At 37.4% G+C, this 22,230-nt stretch overlaps 1 protein-coding gene across 4 annotated transcripts in view; it reads left to right on the top strand.

The window, feature by feature from the left end:
* CAMSAP2 (calmodulin regulated spectrin associated protein family member 2) overlaps positions 1–22,230 on the top strand; it is an 80,584-nt gene that overhangs the window by 22,855 nt on the left and 35,499 nt on the right. For all 4 annotated transcript variants that reach the window (XM_077182098.1, XM_054638484.2, XM_077182099.1 and 1 more), the window contains exons 3-4: positions 17,822–17,983; positions 18,650–18,733. In XM_077182098.1, the coding sequence (XP_077038213.1) occupies positions 17,822–17,983; positions 18,650–18,733 (246 nt within the window). The remainder of the gene's footprint in view (positions 1–17,821; positions 17,984–18,649; positions 18,734–22,230) is intronic.

The following is a 22,230-nucleotide window of genomic DNA, read 5'->3' on the forward strand; positions in this document are numbered from 1 at the left end:
AAAAAAGGTTAGAGTGAATTACAGGACTCTGCTAGTTACATCCTATTATATAAAAGGGAAACAATGAAATGGACAGAAGGTTGATGGAAAAAAAATTCACTTCACAATTATAAACATACTTTTTTGTTTGTTTCTTTTCCTAACCCCTGTTCTTAACTCCCCTGTTCCCAAAAGCAAAACCAAACCATCTAATGGTACTTAGAATTCACTGTAAAGACAGCTGTGTGTATGTGAGGTTAAAAATAATGTTGTGACTGCCTATAGAAAGACTGGAAATTAATGTAGTTCAGTATATCATTTTGTCAGGGAAGTCTCATGACTTCTATGTTGATAAATTCTATATGGTAAGATGTATCTTATAAGGTAGATAGATAATTGCAAAGGATGAACTTATTCCAACTCCTGCTTTTAGCTTTTGTCTAACAACAGGGAGAAATACAAAGAACACTTAACTTATGCAGTTGGGAAATAAATAGCATGATAATACTGAATTTGCTAAAGAAATATGTATACATGCTACCAAAGAACTGCTGGAGAGAAGCAAATCCTGATGCTCAAAGTATGATGCATATGTATGAAAATTCTTATTTTTCCAGGTCAAAGCTTTGGGGGGAAAAAAGCCCCAATCCTCCTAAAGTACTATGTACTTTCAGCAACAGCAGCAAAAATACTCATATGCCTCTAAGCACTGAGGGATAACTTATCTGGTTTTCCCAGAACATTGGGAGCTGAGAACTTATGTAATATGCTACATGTACCTTGGTATTATTGGCTTGTACTACTTGTGGGAGAAGGAGAAGGATAATGCAGCCTGACTTGTTCTAACATCTAATGACTTAACACATTTATGCTCTTATCATATCTGTGGCTGTAGTGTCAATTAATTTAGGTTCCTTTTCTTAAACAACTTTAAACTTTTCTTTATTTCCTATTAGAGAAGGCAGTACCTTTCTGATTATTGTAGCTTGCCTTTTTTGAGCTAAGGTGGGATCTGCCATTTCTGTGGGGCTTATTTCTCTTCTTACCCTCCCAAATTTAGAGGAGGAACTGATTACTCCTGTCATTCATCATTGTCCCACAGATTTTGCCTTCTCTTTAACCCTGATCAGTGATGAGTTTTCCTTCCAGGCCACTCATAAAAATAGTAAGAGATGGTGAACTGATAACTCATTCATGTGGTGTTTCTTGAAAAATTCACCAATTCATTGCTGATTCTATGCTCAGGGCTGCACTATCAATCAGTTTAATGTATCCAGCTTTAAGAAGTGTCTTTAATCAGAATGTATTAGTATCAAGTTAGATGCCTTACACTCATAATAAGTCTTGCACTTTCACTTATATTTATACGTGAATTTAGAGAGTGGTTTATATTCTGTTAGTTCATGTTTAAATTGGCATGTGTTCATTTATCACACATAAATCAAGCTGCTTGTTGACTCTGAAATTATTTTACATGAGATCAGAAGAAGAATTTGGGGCATTAAAATTATTTGTATAGTCTGTTGACTCTCAAAAACCAAAAGAATCCATTGTTTCGTGTCTTCTAATCTTTTGGAATGTCCCCAGTGTTCTTAGACTTATTGGAAGAATAGCCCAATGTGTACAGATTACTCCTCTTTAATCCTTTTGTAGTTTTAAAAGCATGGCATTTTTTCCTTTCCCTGTTTGCTCTACACTGAGATGAAGATTTAGGTTAAGCATGAAATTGGCAGACTTGCAGATAATCCAAAGGCTATCAAAAATTAATATATCTTCTAGAAGACTGAATTAGAACTCTCTTTTAAAAAAGGAAAATGCACGACTAGTGTGAACTTGCAGGTCAGTATGTTAACTCCTAACAGAATTGAGATATTTCTCTGTAGGCCAGTATTTCCCACCCTGTCCTCAGTCATCCAAGAAAGGAGCTACAAGCTGGCTTTTTAAGGCTGAAACCTTGCACAGCAGCACAAAAGCCTGTCAGCACTTAGGTGCTTTAAAAAGGGGCTCTGTTTACTGGTATAACTGCATGTCTCTCCTGCCACTTACATCACTTTTTCCCTCTATGAAGAAGCTCTTGGTTCATATTTACTTTTAACTAATGTTAGCTGCCATCCTGATGACTAAATTAAGGATAAATCATGCAAGACTGCTTTCATATTACTCTAAAATATATTCTGTTTTGAGCATATTGTCCCTTTTGTTGTCTTGTCCAAATCATAGTCTTCTAAATGGTGGGTTGTGTTTTCTTCCTGGCAGTTATTTTATCTAGAAAAATACCTACCATTCTTCCAGTACAACCACTGACTAATTTTTCCTTTTACTTTTCCTGATGGCATATACTGCTGATTTTTCATTCTTTGCATTGCTTCTGTACCTTTCCCAAATCTTCTTTGAAAAGAATTTAAAATATGATCTGAATTTGCAAGTTTAATCCTAGTTCAATGACGTTTTGGTTTTGTCTTTTGTTCTACTTAGGGATGGCCTATATCTCTCTTCAGCTGGTTATTTATTTTACAAATTCTTTCTTTTACAAGTTCTTACAAGCATATTGGAGATAGCTGCTGGACTAGAGGAGAGTGAGCCAAATTCACTCCTTTGCCAAAAGGAAGGCTGAAGTGCAGACCAAATAGCTGTGGACTCTGATGAGCTTCCTTCCTGAGGCAGCACATACTGAGAATAGTTCAAGGAGGCCTTCAGGATGCAGGTCTGAGAAAAAAATGTGAGAGATTAGAGGATCTAGGAGAGGAACTGGATTTCAAGGGGACTTGGAGTGATGGCTGGGTGAGAGAGGAAGGAAGTTTCTCCAGAGGCTGGAGCTCAGAGTTCATCAATTCACAAAGCATTGCTGATACAGGGCAACTTAACTTCTTCCCACTCTGCACCTTCTTGTTACTAAAAGATAATCACAGCCAAGTGCTTGGAGGTGTTTCCCCAAAGTGCTTCTGTTCTTCTGTCAAAAGGACATCATCAATCTGTGACAATCCCAACAAAGCAGAGACTTCCAGATCTGTGTGTAGGCATGATGTGATAAAGCCTTATTGCTGGGAATATCTTCTTCCAGAATGGGGATAATTTTTTCTCCCACAGTGTAACTCCCACCACTCTTCCTCTCCTTCTTGCAACAGCATCAGTATACATGGTGCTTTACAGATTAAAATAATACACTGTTAATTTCTTGCCAACTAGACATGCCATTATCTCCTACTTTTTTGTCATAATTTCCGGGAGCAAAAGAATGGATTGATATTGGAGCAGGAAAAAACTGAAGAAAAGTATGGGAACAACATTGAACTTTTAATTGAACTTTTTATATGATTTAACTTCTGTACTTGCTGCTGTGAAAAAGCATGCTCTACAGTAGGCTTATATTTACAGAAACTGTTTTGCATTCTTTTACATATTTCAGATGCCTTTTTAGAGGGTGCAATTAATTGCATTTGCATAAGCAGTTTGAACATATATATATATATAAAGGTTAATGAGGGCTTGAGGTGAAAGTGGAAAGCTTGGTGGGTCACTTGTTTTCCCCTGTCATGAATGTCAGAATGCAGTACATAGTGCTTAATGTAGGGCTGCTTACTATTTCAGTGAAAGGTTTATTTAAATAATCAAATACAGGAAAAAATGTGGAGACTGAGTGAGAAACCTATAAAACCAGGACTATATATGTATCTATTAATTATTTATTTATGTGAAAGAATGGTTTGTCTTTGTCTCACCTAGCAGCATGTTTTATCATAAGTATATAGCATTACATTTGCAAATATGACTGCATTCAGTACTAGACAGTACATTCTTTATCAGCAATTAAAAGGGAATTTAACTTGTTTCATCCAGTGTCTTGTTGAAATGCCAGGATGTAACAGCAACTTTTAGTGTTGGATCAGGGCAACAGAGGAATGAAAAGGTCATAATATATATACATAAAATATAAAGAGCTGAACTGGACTTGTTAAGCAAATGGCTGGTATTTGTAATGGTTGATTTTTCTATAAAACTGATCTGTTTAAAAACCCAATTTTTAATACTGATATTAGTATCTATAGAAACAGAATTGAGGATATTTAACTGTGCATGAACAAAAGTTTAAAAAAAATTACTGGCAGTGTCAAACACTGGCAAGCTAGGAAAAGCCAAAGTGGCATCTTCATTTGCAGTCTTGGAACTCTGGCAGAAGCATGGCATTAGTCTCTAAATGTGACAGGCTGTCTTGTTCATATCTCCAAGGGATAATGCTGTTTGAATGACTGATTCATTCTCATTAAGGCCTGCTGCAAACATCATTTGCTGTGTGTGTTCAAAGCCACTCTGACATCTCATTCCTATAGACATATTGGTGTGTAAATGTGGGTATATAAACAAATGCGAGAGTTACTGAGCCAGACCTACAAGAAGGGAAATAAGACATTTAGAATGTAGAGTTAGGATGAAGACAGTATTCAAAATAACTTCTATAGTCAGTCATTGATAAAGCTCACATTGCCAAAAGAATCTGTAGTTTATGTAAAGAGAATCCCAGTATAGTCAGTTAGGGATTAATTCAAAAGTCATTGCAAAGGTCATGTTAATCAATTATGAGAAGTATTTTAAAGAGTACCCAAGTAAAAAGTTTGAAGAATCACTATTACCATGCCCTTTCTTTATTTTGCATTGTTTCATCATTGTAGCTTTCAGGTAGTATGGTATTCACATTCTCTGAACAGAAAGAGACATCATTCTCTCTCCCAGGATTTTCCCTGGGGAAGGCAGTGAGAAACTCAGAGAAGAAGAGAAAACAATTCTTGCCTCTACTCGCTGCTCCTGTTGTTTGGCACATGTGGAATGTGTTATGGAGATTGTGGATTGTGTTATGGAGAGTGATTTGTTAATTGGACAGGGTTGATTGGATTGATTGGCCAGTTGGGTCAAAGCTGTCCTGACTGTCTGCAGACAGTCACAGGTTTTCAGTAGTATCTTCAGTAGTATAGTTATAATATTGTATTAGTGTGATATAATGTAGCTTAATAAAGCATTTGTTCAGCCTCCTGAATCACAGAGTCAGAGCACTGAGTTGTTCCCTGGCTGGGGGCACCCTGCATTGGTAAGGTAGGTCAGTGTGGCTGTGCAGTGGGGGTCTGAGCAGCCCCTCTCTCTTCCCAGGGCCTCCTGCTGCAGCCTGTCCCAGCACCCAGCAGCCTGTGCTGCTCAGCCTGCCTGAGGCACAGAGCTGGGAGCACCCGTCCTGCTGGGGGGCTGCACATCCTGCCCTGGCACAAGGGACTGGCAGGCTGTAATGGAAGGAAAGGAGTGAGGGATGTTCATGTTCCTCTTGTCTGTAGTAGCTGCTCTGGTTGAGCCTCTCTGTGCTTCTTCTCTGGACATGCAAAACTGATTTTGTTTTCTCTTGGTTTTTCTTCAGTATGGGCAACTTGTATTAAGCTTTTACTTTTGTTTGGATTTGATAATGCCTTTTGAACTATTCAAATGATGTAGCAGGTATTACACCATACACTCTTTGATGGTTAGAATTTGTTTTGCATCCAAGTGCAAAGAGGGTTAATGGGAAGAGTTCCAGACACAACAGAAAGTATGGGTACTAATATGAATATTCTTGACAGTTTATCCTAATAGTTTTTGTATTTGTCCTTTTTCTTTGCAGCCATTTGAACATATAAAATTGTCTCTCTGAAGTGAAACTTTATTTAAGTGAGGATTACAGGTGCATATGTGATTGTTCTCCATCAATAACTATAAGATTGTGAAGTAGTTCTTCACTCATGAGATACCCCAGGTCTATACCCACACCTTTAATCTGTCATGGGGTAATAAAATAATGAATTAAATCAATATATCCACTGTAGCTGCATTATATACATAGAGTACACATTATTTACTGGAAGGTAAAATACCACAGAGCCATTTGTTTAGGGAGAAACCATGTGTACATTCTCCTGTAGGTTTGGCATTCTTCTGGCCTGGGCTCATTCTTGGGTTTTTATAGTACCTCTTGCCTTGCTTGATGTGTGTCCATATGTATCCAACACAAAACTTGAAATAATCATAATTTGGAATACATCTGAAAATAGCAACTGTTCTGTGTCTAAGTATGAATAATTAACATTTCTAAGCAAACCCTAAATTATCTAAACTATGTTTTGAAGTACATTTTAAAATATTGACAAATTTTCATGTTCAATATAAAGTTCTGCATGGTCTTTCAGATCTATAATGTGTTAATGTGTACTGTAAGAATTTTCATTGGCAAAATTGCTTACTGATTTGAGCCTGTCATATGTCTGGATGATCAGGTAGATAATGAAATATATCCTGTCTGTTAGCTGTGACCAATAGTACATGTCTTGTGATATTTATTCTTCAGTGAGAACTGCATACCAGCTTTCCTAATAGTGCCCATTCCATCTTGTTCTATCACAGTATTGATTTTTTTTTTTCTTTTTCAAATACTACAGATTGACTTGCCTATGCAGACAGCCAGCTTTTTCTGTTTGATAAAATTTTCCTTTGGGTATTTTAGGTAACATAAGTTACAGATACTGCCTGCAATTCTGAAATAACACACTTGAAGCCAATGATTTTAAATTGATTGCTGAAATGTCCCATAATGTGTCTCACATGTAGTTCAGCCAAGTTTCTCAGTAATCGTCCTTTCCCATTTACGGATTATGGGATTTCAGAGTTTGGATGCTTGAAAAGAAAGAACAGATGTCAGGCAGTTTCTAATTTTAATGAGAAGGAGGTTTGGAAAAAACCCAAACAACCCACTGACATGAAACACAGAGCAAAATAAGGCATTTAGAAATTTAAAAAAAAAAGGAAAACAACAATTTCTACTTTTCTTTGCTTTACTCAGTCCAGTCGCAAAAACCATCAGTTGAGTCCTTGCAGCAGTACCTCTCCAGGGATTTTGGCCTGGCTTTCTGTCATTCCTCAATGCTTATACCAGCTTCTTTTCCACCTCACCAAAAAAAAACCCCCTGTTTTCAGTTCCTCCAAATGTTCAACAGCCAGACTGCCCAGCAGAGATATTTGTTCAGTGGTTTTACACTTTTGGCTGATGAAACAATGCTGAGAATCAGTGGGACTGCCTGAATCTTGCACAGGGCCTGCACTGATCCTTGCATGGCACTGTGGGTACTGTTCATGTTTATAGCCGGTGATCTCTGAATCCATTGTTTAAGGACAGCTATCAAATACTTCCCAGCTCCTTCCCTCTGTTCATCTTCCCTCTTCTTTCCAATTCACAAGGGGAGGTTCATTTATGGGGCTCACTGCTTTTGCCAAAGGAAGGGTTTCATCTTGTGAAGGGCTTGTGTGATTTCTGGCCAGCATGCAATGACATATCTTGTGCTTGTAGCACAAGGTTTCAAATAATACTTTTGGTACTTATTGGTATTCTTGTAAGCAAAGAAAATACTTACAATCTAGTTATTGCCATCTTAAGTAATTATTTAGAAAATAAAAGGATAGGAGTTAGCAGTTTTCCCATTTCTGCCTTGTGATTTTCTCTTCAGCTGGTTTCCCTGTTTTGTTTCATTTATCTCCACGCTCTTTTACTCAGCTTGCCTTAGTCAGGGAGAATAGGAGGAGGGATATTTTGCCTAAGAAAATGGTTGTTTACTACAAAGTGAATAAGTTACTGCTGCACCTGACTTCACTGTTTCAAGAGCTACTAATTATGCAACAGGTCCTGGAATAATAACATTATAAAACAAAAAAGCATGAGGAATGAGAACATGATCGTGTGGTTTATTGTTTTAATCTTTAAAAAGACTTATGAACTGGCAGTTACTTCATTACCAAAGAGAGGTGGAGGAAGGAGGCTTTCCAATTCATTTCCATACCCTGAAAATTCTGGTTCACAAACAGATACTTGAGAAGATTGAGAGTGGGCACTGTTTTACTTTGCTCACCAGTTAACTAAGAAGTAGCCTCTAGTTCACAGGGGTCTCCTGTTCTGTCTTAATTCTTTGGGTAAAACATTTTAATATTTTCTGTGCATAGGCTATGAGCTAATTTCCTATTTCATTTTTCAAAAGAAAGTTTTCTTTAAGAAATTTTACCTGAAGATGATATCATATTGATAACCACTTTTCATGCCTTTACCAAAGGAACTTTCAAGAAAAGCTTTAGTTACTCTGTCATCAATCTTCCCAATTTTGTGAAACACTGATAGAAAGACAATCCACTGCCTTATTAGCATGCTGCTTGAATTCCAGATTTTTTTAAAAGTAGTGATAGTTGGCAACTGCAGTCCTTCTTGTAGGTATGCTGTCCTCAACACAACTCTTTCCTGGGCACCAATCTGCTCCTGTTGGTCTGCAGCAGTTCCTGGTGCAGACAGAGCCTGGCTATGACCCTGTGCTTAGCAGAAGCTTATGTGATGGAGACTACTGCCAGATGTCCTGCAAAAATCTGCTGCAGTAGATGAAGTGGACACATCCTCGGTCCAAGTAATCTATTAAAAAGGATTATTGGTACAGCGTGATCTCTATGAGGGCACACAGATTGCTCTTGCTTAGGAATCAAGTGTATTCCTTAGTACAGTTGCTTTGAACAATGAAAGAACAGATCTTAAAGTTTACAGTAAAGAATTGTTTTACACCTGTGTGTGCATATGTAAGAGTCTTTCTCTGAGGAGCCCATACTCTACTTCAGAGGTTCAAAGTCTGACCTAAAGTTTATTGTTTAGTCCAGATTAACCAAACAAGTGGAAACACTTTTGAATATGTTTATTGAAACAACCATGAAGTACCTTTTCATACTTCTGCTATAACATCACTGTAGGCCATATCCTTGTTTAGCAGCCCCTGTTGGGGCTGGCCTGTCCTAATCCTTTAATAAGTAGATGAAAAAATGTTGGTCAGCTGTCTGATTTAGTAATGCTATTAGTCAGCAGCTTGTCACTTGCAAGGTTTTACTACATTAAAAGCCGTAGAGAAACAGATTTCTTGTGATCAGTATAATTTTGTGTGTCTGTTTTAATTATTTAACACTGCTGATAGGGTTCATTTAAAGGAGTAGACTAGGAAATTTCTTTGGACCTTGGCTGTTATTTTAGCAGAAAATTTTTGTCCGGGTCAGTTTCCCTCTCATGTCTTACTGTGCTGTGTTATGGTCTATAAATGTGGTATTCTTAAAAACCTTTGGAAAAAAGGCCAAATAACTCCTATCCTTAATGTAATTGCCATTACAGTAATGAATGTGATGACCTTATTTCTTTGCCCTTGTATGGTTAATAAACAAACAGCAAGGAAATTATCAGGAGCCTGTTCATATGCAAATGCAGGAAGATTTCGTATTATGTTCTCACGTAAAAATTGAAAGTAGTTTTCTTCTTTTTGAAGATAGCATGTTGAAATGAACATAGATGTTTTGATTTCTTAAGCCAGTGTTTTGCTAGATTACCAAAGAAAGCTAAGCCTAACAAAAAATCTCATGTTTAAAATAGATTTTTGTGTATCAGCAATTTAACAAAAACCACAGAAGCTTTTTGGAGGTTCTTCAGCAGCAGTTTTGTAAAAATACGGTTATATTTGACTTGAGAGAATGGAGCTATCCCTAAGTCTTGGATGCTTACATGTCAGAGGCATTAAGCCTCTTCAATACTACATTGTTTTTTTCTGTATCTAAGGTGCTGAATAATACAGATTTCCTCCATACATTATAAAAATACAAATTTGGACCAAGAAGGATGGTAACTCTCAAAAACAAAGAGGGTTTTTGCAACAAAACAACCCAAATGTCTTGTTTATAACTGAAGTTGTTCTTAAAATGCCTTCCTGGAGAATTTAAGTCTGTATTTCCAGTTTTATATTGTGACAAGTGCCTCACACAAGTTCCAGCTGGGAGGCACATTTCCTGAGGAAACTGAGTAGAATGTAGCAGTTAAAAACATACCCTGGCAGGCCAGCCCCAGAACTGTGTGGAATTCAGCTGGAGATTCCCAATGATAATTTGGCCCTACTTTGATCCTCATTTAGGTTGAGAAATAAGGGAAGAACCACAGATAATGTCATCTCTTCTCTTGTAGAAAAGCAGTATTTTTGTTTACCTTTTTTACAAGCATAATGATATTGAGAGTTCAGTTTCTGAAACAGATTAATTGAACAAACCAGTGTATTGTACTATTCATCACTGCAATTAAAGCATCATTAGTACTATATGCAGAAAAGCCCATTATTACAATTCAGTTCATCAGAAACCAAGGCTGTAGATTTGTTAAATGTTGAGAATTATGTGAAATATCATGCTTTTTATTACTTTAGGTGTTTATTTAATAAATTACTGCTGTAATATCAAGTTGATTGCATGCCTTTTATCAAATGGGTATTTTACATTCATTCAAGTCTTAAAACCTTCTAAGGATTGTGAGATAAAGGGTGTGAGTAACTAAGTAATTTGATTTAAAAAAACAAAAGGCAAAACTGAAATGCAGGTAAGTCAGAAAGCATGTGATATCAGTTACCTGGGCTAAAAAGCTGCCATTCAGAACTGGCTGTCACTATTTCACTGTCAAACAGATGAACTAGAAGTGTGTGCTGTAAAGTTTCAGCAGTAGTCTGCTCTGACCCCAGACTGAGCTGTGGCACAGGGAGGCTTTGGCAGTGGGGCTTGCAGGATGCTGAGGCTCAGGGCTTCATGCACTGGAGAAGACATCCCTGTTTCCTTTTCCAGTCTCATCTCCATGGATTAATGCCTCAGCATTACACATTAATTTTATTTTGGGGCCTCTGCCTCTTTCTCTATTTGCCAAACTTCCCCTCTTACATACTTCTATACAATAGAACCCAATCTGTCCCCCAACCCTGAACTCTTCACCCCAAGTTCTGTAGAAATCTGCCTTGTCTTGCCACTGCTCCTCCTTGTCCATGAGGAAGTGGTAGTTCTCCAGCACTGCTGAGGCTGGGTTCCTTCAGCAGATGTTCTGAGATGAATGTGCTTTGATGCTTCCTGGTGATAAGTGCCTCTGCAGGTGTTAGCTGAGCTGCCAGAGAAGTCAAACCAGTGGTTTTAATGTCATTCCTATGCAGGTATGAGTGGGTCAGGAAGAGGGAACTACTTTTTTTTTGATATATGGATAAGACAAAGCCTTGTTTTTCTTTTTCCCACTCCTGTGTTCTTCAAAGAGTAGCGGAGCTTGCTGTGAAAATAAGAAATTCAGATTATATTTAATACAATTACTGCTTGTTCTTGGTTTGAACCAGCATAATAGCAAGGAGACAATGTGCATAAGTCATTTTGTAAGAGATTTTTGAGTTGTTTTACCTGGACAGGATTTGACAATATGTTCTAGGAAAATCCCAAATTACCTGCAAAAACAAAGTCCTCTGGGAAATTTGAGGCTCTTGCTATTTACTTGTTGAAATGTGTATAACTGTCTTACCAGTTATACTGTGTTACTTTCTTACTTTAGTTTAAACTATCTAACTATCAGTATTTATGTTTAAAACTTGGAGTACTTAGCATAAAGACACTGAAGTGCCTTTGTGGTTTTTACCATTAGGTGCTTGGTTCTCCTGGTAAATAAGAACAGGCAACTTGCAATTGCTAAGTATATGTAAAAAATTCAAAGTAGGTCATGTGAAACTATAAAATAAGTCAAAATTCAACTAATGAGATGAACACCATTTGGTGGTTCTTGATTCCAGTGTGTGTTGTGCAGGTACTTTGTTTCACTATGCCCTGAAGTAGGTCAAAGTCTGGCTTGGTTATGTCATCCAGAAAATGTGGGAATCTCTGTTAGGTATTTAGTTAGGATTGAGTTAGTAAATCAAATATGAAGCTCCCTAACAAGCATTATGAGGAAATCTTAGGTCAAGTTTATAAGTGCTATCAAAATGCTTAACACAGCCAATATCTGTACCTGAGAAATCCTTTTTATAGAAGTGAATTATGTTTCCTGTGCCAGATGTGTATAGTCAGCCCAACAATGATTTCTTAATATATATGTTCATATAATAGGTTACTAAATTTTAAAAGTTAACCAAATAGAGAAGGCTATAAAAATACTGAAAGCAAAAACCATTCCTTCTGTGTTGCTGAACCTGTCTCAAGGAGCTTAGCATGACTCAGTAAAGCCTGTTCTTGCTGAGTAAGCATCCAGTGAGAGTCAAGCCCTTGTTCTTCGTGGCAATGCAGCAAGGAGGTAATTCAGCATGATCATTCCCTTGCAGGACAAGACTAACTTGACAGTTGGGCTTATTTTAGGGTTGTGCTAAGTACTGTGTGAGGCTAGAGAAGAATTGCGTCCAAAAATCATCAAACAGAGCAGAACTGACTACTTCAGACTGCTCCATTTTCTTGGTTGAAATATTTTAGAACTTATTTCCTTTTTAGTATCAAAATTTCTTCATTTTGTTGTAAAAATGATGGTCAAATGAAGTAACAGCTTTGAAATTTGTAATAGAGTTATCCCCTATTGGCTCTGCTCATTAATTCCTTCCTCACCTCTTGCAGTATTTAGGCATTGGCCTATACTTTCCCTGAGCTGGAATTCTGCAATTTTTAGTTGAGACTTGGAGTTTAGATGATATCTCCCTATGCTAGCAGGTTCATTTGAGACTTGGGAGAGTCTCTGGGAAAGGGGCCTGGAGGCTTAAGCTAGCCAGGCTCCTCAAGCTGTTGTTCACAGAACCTGCAAGGAAGCTGGGTGCCCAGGTGTGGGTTAGAGTGGTGTGTAATGGGATCCTGACAGTGCTCTGGGCACATCTTTGCTGCGTGTTTAAGCCCATACTCACCTGCATTAGTCTCTCTCTTTTACCATGGATATGAGCAAGTCTTGTTTTTACCTTTTCTCCTAAAGTATGTGTCCTACAGTGATTATTCCATCTATATTCTTGGTAATCAGAGTAATTCTCATGAATCCCTTGGAATTACTGTTTTTTTTACTGGAATGTGAAAAGTACCTGGATCCAAACCTCTGTTTTCAGAAGGCAGAAGAAGTTGGTTACATGCTAACTACTGATGCAAGGGAGTTGGAAAAATTCTCCCAGCTAAATGTAAGGAGATGATCTTTTGTTTTCTTTGCTCAAGTGCCTGATCCAGTTGAGGCAAAATCTTTAGCGAATTTAGCTAGAAATATATGTATTTGTTGTGCAATAATGTATTTCCATTTACAAAAGCCAGTCTGTCAAAGATCATATCTCTTCTCCAAAGTGTAGTGAGTGTATGGGACTTTTATTACAAGAAAATTCTCCAGGAAAGAGTGAATTAATTATTTATTTCTATTTAGCATGAGGGTAATGATTATATTCTCTGTTTTCTTTCTTCCCCTTTCTTCAAGTACTGTAGTGGGAAATGGGTTTGTCTGTACTTTTCCTAAAGAGGAGTTAAAAAGGGAGCTCCTGACCTGAGTGCCATTTAATGGAACATAAGAGATATCCTTAGAAGCAGGTCACAATGTAGGAGCTGTCTGTAATTTGTGGTATATATCCCTAAGTATCTGTGTGTACAGTATCATATACACCTTTTGCTTAGTGCACTTTTTAATGAAGTTGTTTTCAGTTCTTCAATGGAGGTGAAGAAAGCTCTCTAATCAAATGTTAGGCAGACAGGAAAGCATTAGCAGCCATGCTCAGAATAATATTTCTTCTGCAGTTCAGTAAGCTTCTTATTGAACTATTTAGCAGTAGAATGAAAAGCTGTGGGACCTATATTACAGGGCAGAAACTAACCAGTAATTACATGAGATTGTTAAGATTAGTAAGTTAAAACTCTTGTGTTCTTTGCAGACTGTAGCTGGGGAAGACAAAAGCACATTTATGTCTTAGAAAATAAAATACCTCTAAGAATCTAGCATTTTGTATTTTTTAATATATTTTTGTGTTCTATTTAAGGCTTTATTACTTTGCACCATTGTAGTGAAGCAATCAAGGGAAAAAACGGTTTTTAGAATTGACATAAACCAAATCTATACATAACACTTATGGGAAAAGTGTATTATTTCCTGTGTTGTTCAATGCTGCTGTGTAGATCTTGACTTTTTAAAAATATATTTCTCTAATGGTTTTGTATAATTTTATGTTACCGTGTGGGGGATTTTAAAATTATTCCTCTAAAATTATTTTTCCTTTTTGGAATTGTACATCTTTATTTATGCCTTGCTGCAGTTTGGGATGTGGGAGGTATGTGACAGCATGAAAATGCTGCTTGGGTTTTCTAGGCTGTGTATGTGAATGGTGCCACCTCAGAGGAAATGCCAACATTTAATGTACTGTGCTCATCCCAGTTGTCAGCTGCTCCTGGGCACTTCCTTCAGGCATTGTGTCCAGGTTTGTCTGGAGGAAGAGGACATTGCTGAGCGGCTGCTCTCGGTTTCTGCCCAGCTCAAAGTGGTTTCTGATTCTCCCTCAGATATAAAATGTTGCTTCCTTGCATAATTTACTCATAACTGCAGATCTGACTAGCAAAAGTGAACACTCCCTCTTGATTTTTTTAGCTGTACCTAAAATATGCTGCTCAGTTAGAGAGGCAAAAAAAAAAATCAGAACATTATTACTATCAACAGAATTTCTTAAAACTTGGGATTTTTTACAGAACTTCAGCAATTATGTTGACAAAACCTGTATTTGGAAGAGTAGGATGCTATTTTTGTAGTGCAGTTTTTAGTTTACTCTTTCTTATTGAGCACAGTGAATGAAGATATGTAAAAGAATGCAGCTTGTCTGCTCTTCCCAGAATAAATGGAAGAAAACCAGTAGGGCTTTATGTGCAATTAAATAGTTTTATTGTTCTTTTTGTAATTCCTTTACAAATTCCTTTACAAACCCAGCAAACAAACCAAACTAAACAAACAGCTATTTTAGATGTAAGTTATCCTATATGTTTATTTGGTTGCTTGCAATTTTTAGGGGAATAAAAATAATCCATATATGTTATTAGTTTTAAATATTTTCAGTAGTAAAGAAACTGTTTACAAAATCAAAAGTTTGATTTTTTGCTAGCTAAAAAAAAGTGGCAATGCATTGTTTGTTTCTCAGGATGATATTCCTTCTTCTTTTCATTATTTACTGGTTTTTAAAAGTCTTTTGACTGTCCTGCCTGGATTATAAACAAAATAACTTGGAGTCACTTCTGAGACTGAAGATGCTTGTATTTGATTGCTTGTATGCAAGCAATAAAGATTGTGACATGGATCACAGTGTTGGTAAAAGTTTATTACACTTAGTTTTGATAGTACAGATTATTATCTAAGGTCATTCTTCCCTCTGTTTGTTTAAGTAGTTTGCACTTCATTAATGATTCACTAGAAGCATTGAAAATGAGACTCAGTTAACTAATTGTAAATAATTTACTTTTTATAATGTATTTGTAATGTGTTGAGCATATTGTCAGTTCTAGCACCGCTTCAGTGTCTTTCTCTCTGCACTGGCAATCTACTTAGTAGGATTTTCCAGAGAAAAACACTTTGTGTTTTCCAGAGAAGCTGATGATCCAGCAGGGGAGGTGAAGGTTACTAAGCTCTCTCTGAGGAGTTCAGTGCTGGTTTTTCTTGCAGGCTGGTCTCAGAGCACTGGTGTAGTAGCCAGAGCACTACTCATGGATCAACAGCTGGACGAGAACATGCTGCTTTCACACCTCTGGGAGCTCCCTTGCTTGTCAGACCTCACATGGAAAGCAGTCCTTCCCACAGGCAGGGAGTAAAGGGTGGAAGGAAATCCCTTGTGCAGCAGGCAGTGTGATCAGCCTCGATGGCTCCTAGCAGTAGCATTCTCTATGAGGCCACTCTTATATCTGGCTGGAAAACACATTTCTGTGCACTACCTCCTCTTAAAAAGCAAATCCAGCATTTTCTTGCTGTTTTAATGTCTCCTTTTTATTTCTGGGGGAAGGCTCTGAAAACAGTCTGAAAATAGCACAAGGTTTTCAACCAGGTGCCATTCAGACTAGGCAAGATGTATCAAGGAAAGATTTATTAGAGCAGTGACCCCAGGTGTCAGAGATGATCCAAATCTTCCCTTTGCTATGTGTTGCATATGCTAAACTACCTTTCACCAGTCTGCTGGGAACTCCTACCAGAACTGCATGGGTTTGTATGGCTGTCCTAGGCTCTGCAATGCCCCACAAGGATCTGGGGGGCTGTACTCACAGTTTATGTGATACTTGATCTGGACCTCCCTCTGCACTGCACTGCTGGGCCAGCAAAGGAGTGGCCTCTGCATCCCTGTAGAGCATTGCTGCTCTGCACCTTGGGCTGCAGGCTCCTCATGAGGCTGCACACAGGCAATGCCCTTTCCCTTCTGAAATACTTTGAGTGGCAAGATTCAGCTGCCCAGCACCTGCCCTCATTCACCTAGGAGCTTGTATCGGTGTTTGTCCATAAAGGGCTGTAGGTAAGTTCCTAAGGCATAAAAACAGCAGTGGAAGGAATTTATTCAGAGTCCATCAGTGGTGGCAGCAGGGAGGAGGAGGAGGTGCTGATTCCTTGCCCAGCTGTGCTGCTGCTGCTGCCGGGAGCAGAGATGGACTCTGTGGCAGACAGGGCTCTCAGGCCATACCCAGGGTCCAGGCTTGTCCCAGGAATGTTGGCTGTCAGCTTCAGTTTTGTGAATGTCTTATAGGTGTAGTTTGCCTTCTTTGTGAAACAAAGCAAATTAACTGCTTTAAACAAAAGCAGTACGTGCTGCTGCCTGCCTCTGAGGTCAGCACGATCACTTCCATTGATGACACAAACACTAAGAGCAGCACAGAGTCTGGATCTGTTCTTTTTCCTGCTGTGAATTCTGAAATAAGTGATGTGCATGAACTACCTTCACTGTGATGATTAGATGGCATATTGCTGTGTGACTCATGTTGTTCATTGCTGTTACCATGGCTGTTACAGCTACCTTGTGAGATGTTTGTATGAAGATTTTTTATAGTATTGAAGTGGTGGTGTTAACAAGTGTTGGGGATCTTTGTGAGCTATGTTTAAAGATAGTGTTTTAAAAATACTGTCTTTGGAAATTGTTCTGATCCACGGGAAATCTTGCTCAATACTTAGCTGTTTCTGTTTTTCTTATCATGAAGCAGAAGGAAATGTGTTTAGCTGTAGGCACTGCCTCTAAAAGCCACCATCATTTTATTATTCAATCACAAGGATCTAATGTAAATCCTTGTTATCCTCTTTTTTTTTTTTTGTTATTGTGTCGGGTTTGGGGGGGGGAGGGAATTCTTTGCTGATTTTGAACTATTACAATCTGTGAAATAGCCATTGTCTTTCAATATATAACCCCAGAAGATACATTATTTTTAACCTAGTTGAGTACCTATAGCTGTGGCACCTACCTTACATCTGCATAACATAACTAGTTTACTAGAAGAAAAAGAGATGTTTTTCTATCATTTTGTTGGGTTTTTACTAAAGATTAGTATAATCACATCTTTTTCCTGGATTAAGGCTTTAAATATAGATGAACTTTCACATATTAATGCAGCATTTTCATGACAATGAAGCTTGTTTAGCAATCCCTAAGTTCCAGCTTTTAGTTCCAGTAAAAATAACATTGATCAGACAGGGGGGTTTGGTTTTGCTATGGTGACAAATTTAAAAGATCTCGTTAGCTCTCTTAAAAGCGATGTGATGTTTGAATCATTCATTAAACTTGCTTATTCTGTTCACTTTTAATTCTTTAAGTTTGGTGGGGTTTTTTTATGGAAATTATTTGAATTTGCAATTTAATCTGTGTTTCCAAGTCTGTTATATTTGTTTTCATTAGCTTTTCATTTAACACTGACAACCAGACAGAAAACGTATAGCATTCACAGTTTTGGTCTTTGCATGTATGTGGGTATGTTCAGAAGCAGTACATAAGAAAGATCTGTTGATTTGCAGACTGATCAGTGTTGGTGTTTGTCACTGCAGAGCGCTCACTTGGCCATGATCGACACGCTCATGATGGCTTACACTGTGGAGATGATCAGCGTGGAGAAAGTCATCGCATGCACTCAGCAGTACTCAACCTTCTTCCAGCCTACAGAGGTACCCTATGACATTGAGGATGCTGTCATGTACTGGATAAACAAGGTATGAGTTTATGCTGGAAAAGCAAGCTGGGGTTTTCTTTGTTATCTGTATGATTCAATTAGAGATGAGAGGCTAGGATGTGTATTTGTGTATGTAGGTATATCAGGACTGTTCTGATACAGACTCTTCCTACATCTGCTGTTTATGGAATAGAAAAAGAAAAGCATGCAGAAATAAGTTAAATATGTGTGGACCAAATAAATGGGAAATCTAAATTAATGCTGGAAATATATACTACACATGACATCTCGGGTGTCACTGTCATGTTGAGATGCCACAGTGCCTACTCAAGGGTCTCTCCTTGGCTCTTTATAAGTTGTCATCTCATTGTATACTTTGTCATGATTTAAACCCAAAGCTATTCTGCTTGTTTGAACACATCTTGCTTGAAGTGATCTACCTTCACTGCATAATCAAATCAAGTGACAAGGATACCCTGTTAATCAAATGTGACTGAGCATAATAAGGGAAAGGTTAGTTTGTACAATGTAAAGCTAACAACCTTAGACTGCATCCAAGACTGACATTTGCTTCAGGGCTATAGTCTGAAATGTTTGGTTTATCTCTTTAGTTCTGTGTTTGTGATTTATAGACCTTTTGAAGAACTTCTAATTTCTGTGACTTGTTTCTTAGAACAGATGACTGAATGAACTATTTTGTCTCTAGGTAAATGAGCATTTGAAAGACATCATGGAACAGGAACAAAAACTAAAAGAGCATCACAGTGCTGAATCTGCAGGAGGTCAAAAGGTAGGTGGAAGAGTTAAAATATTTTAAGCAAGAATGAGCATTTATCTATAAACAGACATTGAGCTTTTAACTGCTCATTAAAGAAAGCAAACTTGTAATATTCATTTTGTTATTAGTTTTATCACTTTCATGAAAATATGCATTTAAAAATAAAACTAACAGTGTTGCACTTTTTATAGCCAGTTGTCCTTTCTGACAAATAAATCTTTGATAGCAGGGAAACATCTGTTACATTAGTGCTAAGGAATTTAAGAATAATGACAGCTTTTGAGTGAATTAAAACCCCTGATAAATCTGATATGGAAAAGACCAGAACTTTTTTTCATGGTTTTTAATAGTTTTTCCTTGTGTATTGCATGAATGTCAAAAGAGAGATCTGTACGTGATATCATGGGAAGGATTGCTCTGGCCATGATCCAAAATACTGGTTGATTACAGGTTTTATTATCTATAAAATAAAAACAGATTATGTTTGATTCCCTTTGCTATCAGGATTTTTTTTTCTTTTATTTACATAGCTCAGTTAATTAAGTAGCATTATATGCCCATCAAAATACATAGGGATAGCAGACAGTTCCAGAGTATGTAAAATTCCTTGCTTCAGAAAGATCCTTTACCCTATTGTGATATAACTGTTACTGAAGAATTGGTAATCAGTCTGAACACCTTTGGTATTATCCCTGCCCATGAATGCAGAGCAGATTTCCAAGCTGCTGCAAGGCTGTAATCCTCCTTCCCAGCCTGGCCTGCTCTCACCTAAGCTGCTGCCTCCTTTTCAGTGCCACTCTGAGGGGCTGGCAGGTACCATCCTGGATTCAATGCTCAGCTTCAAAAAAAATGAGTGTAGTGAAGATCTTTGCATCTGTAGGGGTTTTTTAATATAAGGAATGCCAGTGAAGGTAATGTGACTCAGCAAAAGAAAATGGTAGTTGTTACAATAATAGTGTGACCCTGGTGCATATACCCTGCCGTGGAAAATTTAAACTGTGTTCAGTAGTGATAGTAGCATAGAAATCTAGAGAATAAGATGTCCTTGGCTAGTTCATTTCTCAAATTTAGATTATACAAAGTAAACAGAGGCCAGAGAGATAACCTGTGTTCCTCTGTCCTCTAGTGGTTTTTCTTTTTCCTGAAAATAATAGTAGGATGTTTTATGTGGTTTGTAGGTCACCTGGAAAGATGAGAGCAATTTTGAAAATCAAAACTGCATGAGAGTCTTAGTATGATAAACAAATATATATCAAAGTGAAAACTATTATCAGAGCAATTCCATAAGATTATCTGATTTTTAAAAATTCAGTAATATTTATTTTCACTTATAGTTTGCAACTTATATTAGGAGTAAAAGGATAAAATTTTTAGTTTATAATTTATCTTCACTGTCAACATTTTAAAATCAATTATTGAAAGATTTATATAGTCTGTCTGTAAATGGACTCAGGGGAATAACACATTTACCCAGAAAATGGTATTGTGGTGTTTTGGATGAATTGTGAAGCTGTAACAGAACAGAAGAGCCAGGTTTTGTTGGCCAAGGTACAAATGCATTGGCAAAAAAGCAAAATGCAACAGTTGCCATATCATTGAAAAAAGTATATTTAAAGCCCTCTCTTCTGTACACTGAATTTTTGATACTATTCTCCCAGGTATGTTATGTTTTTTGGCTCAGTAGGGAATCAGCTGCATAAATTACATTGTCAAGTAAGAGATTCTGTGCTTGGGGGCTGTATTAGCATGAGGACTATTTAACTCCAGGTTTTCTTTGAGAACCTGTTCAACTGATGGTTAATTTACTGCTCTGGTATCTCAGCTTTTCTTTTAGTCATATGTCTCACAGTATTTTCCAGGTTTCCACTTACTCTTCCTAAAGGTAATGGTCACTGCATGCATGCAAACATCTGAGGTTTAGAAACATGTGAAACATCCCAACTAAACCCCGAATTTCTTAACTGAGGATTGTACTGAATGCTGGCTTTACAAGGAAAACTGATGCAGATGCATTGGATGAGTCCATTGCATGCAATCAAATTTAAATTCTGAATGCCCCTTCTGCTGATTAGAGATGACCAGGCAAACATGGGAAGAATACATAATTCTAGTCAACAGGGAAAGCTCTTCTTTAGGTTTAATTTCTGGTCAAGAAGCAGGAAAATTAGGTACCTATAAGGTGAAACAAAGTTAACATCTAAATTTTAAAATAATTTCATCATTTCCTACAGTTACACATTTGCAAATTAATCAGTTCTGAAAAATAATTTCAGAGTAGCCCTCAAGCCTGCCAAATTGTGTTACTGTGTTGTTATAGAACTGTGGTCAATCTTTTGCAACAAAGAGAAAATTTCTACGTTTACAAAAGGTTTAAACATCAAATGCAGATTATTGGATACTACAAATTATAAGATATACCTATTTTTTATGTCTGGATAGATAAAATCAGTATTAACAGATTATGAGGTTGGTTTTGTTTTCTTTCCCTGTCTTCTGCTACTAGCTGTCTGTAGAAGATAAGAGAGGAAGGAGTGTGTGTGATTTTTAGTTCCAGGTAGTCCTCTGTGGACCTTGATCAGCTGGTGATTTGTGGTAACCTCATCTTTTTCTGGTAGAGTCTCTGCATCTCTTTTCAGAATTAGGATTTCAAGTTTGGTAGTAAATAGCTTTGATTTTCAGGCTTCCACTGAATAATATGTAGTGAATGTACAGTTGCACTGGTTAAATTGCTGGTTTTCAGTGTAGTTGGAGCTTTCCCAAAAACATGTTGTTCTTCTGTCTGCTTCTGTGGTTTAGACTGAATCTGTCTTAACAGATTTAAGTCAATTGCAAATCCTATGAGAGAAACAAAAATAACTTCATTTAAGTACCTGAATTCCTCAAACTTTCTGTAAGATCAGTTTAAACAGTGCAACCTCTTGTGTGAAGGTAAAACACTAACACTGTAGTTCCACTTGCCACTAGAATTTAATGTTTCATAAATCCACACTGCTACAAAAGCTAACCTGTCAAGAAGAAAAGTTTGCAGCAGAATCAGCTTCTTGATCCAATCAGTGCACAGCTGCATGAACACAAATGATGCTGCAAGGAAGAGAGCAGAAACAAGCAGTTCATGAAAAGCATGACTCTTGTGTTTGGCACCAGAAGATGCGTTTATGTGGAAATAAATTTATCATAGCCATGTTTCAAACTTTTTGTTAGGGGTGATAAATCATAGTGTAAAACCACAGGCTCTCAACCTGAGGGACAATTTTGTTCTTTCAGCTTTTTTTTGTTGTTGTTGTTGATTGGGTGTTTTGTGGGATTTTATTTTGGTTTTGTTGTTGTTGTTTTAAACATTGGGAAGAAGTCAGTCAGGATTCTCTGCTTAGTTTGTTTCATAGTGACTGATTCTTGTGAAGTTCCAAGGCAAAAAGTTTATTCTTGCTGCTCTGAAGTGACAGTTCAACAACCACTGAATTCCCAGGTTGTCCAAGAGACTTCAGCTTTTCTTTAATCTCTTTTCCTTT

This window comes from Agelaius phoeniceus, chromosome 8 (assembly GCF_051311805.1).
Source record: "Agelaius phoeniceus isolate bAgePho1 chromosome 8, bAgePho1.hap1, whole genome shotgun sequence".
In the NCBI taxonomy this organism is placed as follows: Eukaryota; Metazoa; Chordata; class Aves; order Passeriformes; family Icteridae; genus Agelaius; species Agelaius phoeniceus.